Source organism: Echinococcus granulosus, assembly GCF_000524195.1.
Source record: "Echinococcus granulosus chromosome Unknown EG_S00426, whole genome shotgun sequence".
Taxonomy (NCBI): domain Eukaryota; kingdom Metazoa; phylum Platyhelminthes; class Cestoda; order Cyclophyllidea; family Taeniidae; genus Echinococcus; species Echinococcus granulosus.
The window spans coordinates 1,502-3,851 of record NW_020170805.1 but is presented as its reverse complement, the minus strand read 5'-3'; the positions used below and the strand labels follow the sequence as shown (position 1 = coordinate 3,851).

At 43.4% G+C, this 2,350-nt stretch overlaps 1 protein-coding gene across 1 annotated transcript; it reads left to right on the top strand. All coding sequences in view use genetic code 11, as the record gives it.

The window, feature by feature from the left end:
- Positions 1-636: 636 nt before the first annotated feature.
- Positions 637-2,346, top strand: EGR_11156 (hypothetical protein; the record flags this gene model as incomplete). The annotated part of the gene is made up of 2 exons (XM_024500403.1): positions 637-810; positions 2,188-2,346. The coding sequence occupies 2 exons, from the start codon at positions 637-639 to the stop codon at positions 2,344-2,346; spliced, it is 333 nt and encodes a 110-aa protein (XP_024345183.1).
- Between the last annotated feature and the right edge of the window lie 4 nt (positions 2,347-2,350).

Genomic DNA, 2,350 nt, shown 5'->3' with positions numbered 1-2,350 from the left:
TCATGTATTTACCAGTAGCTAGCACAGTTTATTAATTTGAATACATAAGATAGTATTAGTACGCAAATGAACTGTCCTTGAACCCAGTAAATAATTGTGCATGGAGATCTGCCCTTTGGTTCCCTCACACTCGGGACAGATTGTAGGAGGTGTGCAGTCCCATCCTGGTATTTGTTTTCTGCTCTCGAGGTTAAACCCAAGTATTGAGGTGGCAGAGCGCAAATATTACAGCTCCTTTAAAGCAATCAGTGTGCAGCATCTGTGGTCGCTTAGGGCAGATGCAAGGGAGACTTGCACTTGTCCTCGTCTGCGTGAGATTATTGAGAGGCTACTGTCAAACACCTTCACTCACGTAACTTTCATGTTTCATGTCTCCAAGGGTGTTCATTGATGAAACATCTACCACTCCCTAGTGTATTAGTCCAATTAATTTTGATAAATGATATACACGAAGTTGGTAGAAGCTCACTTCACTGATAGCCACCTTTGTAGATAAACAGAAGTTAAAGCTGTATCGGTCGCTCTATTGCCAAACTTACCCATTCTTTAGCGTATTTTCTTTGGATTATCATTCCGACAATAAGGATTCCGCCAATTTTGTTCACTTTTACTGATTGAGCCTGCTTTGCTACTTTCATGTTGACACGTCTGGACAGTTGGATTATATGTAGCGTCGCGCGAGTGACCGTCGATGTAAAAAGGTATAGTGCTTGGGCTGAATATCTTTTGCTGAGGTGTAATGAGGGATGGGGCTACTGGCTTGACGGAAGTCCTGGTCACCCGGTGAAGGAACAATGGGAGGGCGCCAAAGTAAGTCGGTGCCAATACCGAAAGTTGAGAAACATCATATTATCAGACCCATCTCCCCTTCTGAAAGCCGTTTATAGCTCCTCTTTGTGCTGAGCTCCCGCGCAGCCACCAACCTGTCAGTGTTGTTGGGAATGGCACTCACGAACCAACGATCCACCAGCAAGAACGCTTATTGTGAAGTCGTTTGGTAGTTGGTCCGAAAGGTAGATGAAGTCACTAAACAGGATATGCTAATTGAATTTTTACACGCAAGCTGCCACTCCACAAATTTTCTCCACGATCGCTAACAATAAACCAATTCCTACTTACTCGGGCTGCCATTCATGTTCGATGTAGTCAGGTGGTGTAAGTTAAGCGACTACGAGACACTAGTTTTGTGAGTGGCATCATTAGTCCTGCCATCCACTGATCAGACTAGGCTTATAATCGCTTACATTGAAGCTGAGTCTACCTATTTAGAAAACGCATCATTTACGCCAGAATAAGGCTTGATGTCGTAGCTATGACTACAATGGATGCGATACTAGTTGAAGTCAACGGCTGCATGATAGACAGCGCTGATGACTTCTGTCCACTTTACTTTGGATAAGGGGAAATCCCTTTTATTTCCTAGCCTGATTTTTCGGCTGTGTAGCACTAAAAGCATCACCTAACCTGTGCCATGAAAACAATATATAAAAGTGTCAAGGTGTGATCGTTGTGTTTCAGCCAAATGCTCATACACTTCAAACACACAGCCAAATACCGAAAGCATAATGTGGGTCTTGTACAAAAGTCCTTCAACGGGAAATGTGGTTGACGTAGAAAATGGCCGCACTGGGTAACTTTACTGAGTCTTCACAATGTCGTCTGCAAAGGGCGCATGATCGAGCACTTATTCAAATTCAACGAAAGATCAATTATTAGGCAAATGTAAAAATGAATTTGCTGTGACAGATTACTGTTGTGTGACATACTCTTGCCTCTCTGCAGCTGTCAGCTCACTTGGGTGCGGGTGTGATAATTGAAGCATAAGACAGATTAAGCGAGGCATGAAGATGGTGTCTAAAAGGAGATGAGAGTGATATTCGTTTGAAGCGAATACGGTGTCCACGATTAACCCTTTCAATTTTTTCAGATTTGGTTACCACATTGATTACGTGCTGATCACCTTTGCAGCCTTTTTAAGTGAAGAGACTGCCGTGCAGTTAACTACACTCCATGACACATCTTCTTGAACAACAGTGACCTCATGGTTCCACGTGCACATTTTCACATTCTGAGCTGCAACGACCTGCCGTGCCATATAAAACCACATTAAATAAATATCCGTCCAAAGTGATGAAGTCAGATTTGGTAAAAACAAAAGTGGCTTCTGATTTTTCGTCTTCTCTGCAGGGTGGCTGCTCGGTATTGCTAGCCTCATCAATTCAAGCACACACTATTGCAAGTCTACAAGCTCGCCTTTGGCTCAAGGTCAGGTCACATATACGACGAGCTAACGATCCAACACTGTGCTGCTCTCTTCTAGTTTCATTTGCTGGTGGCCATGACTGAAGAC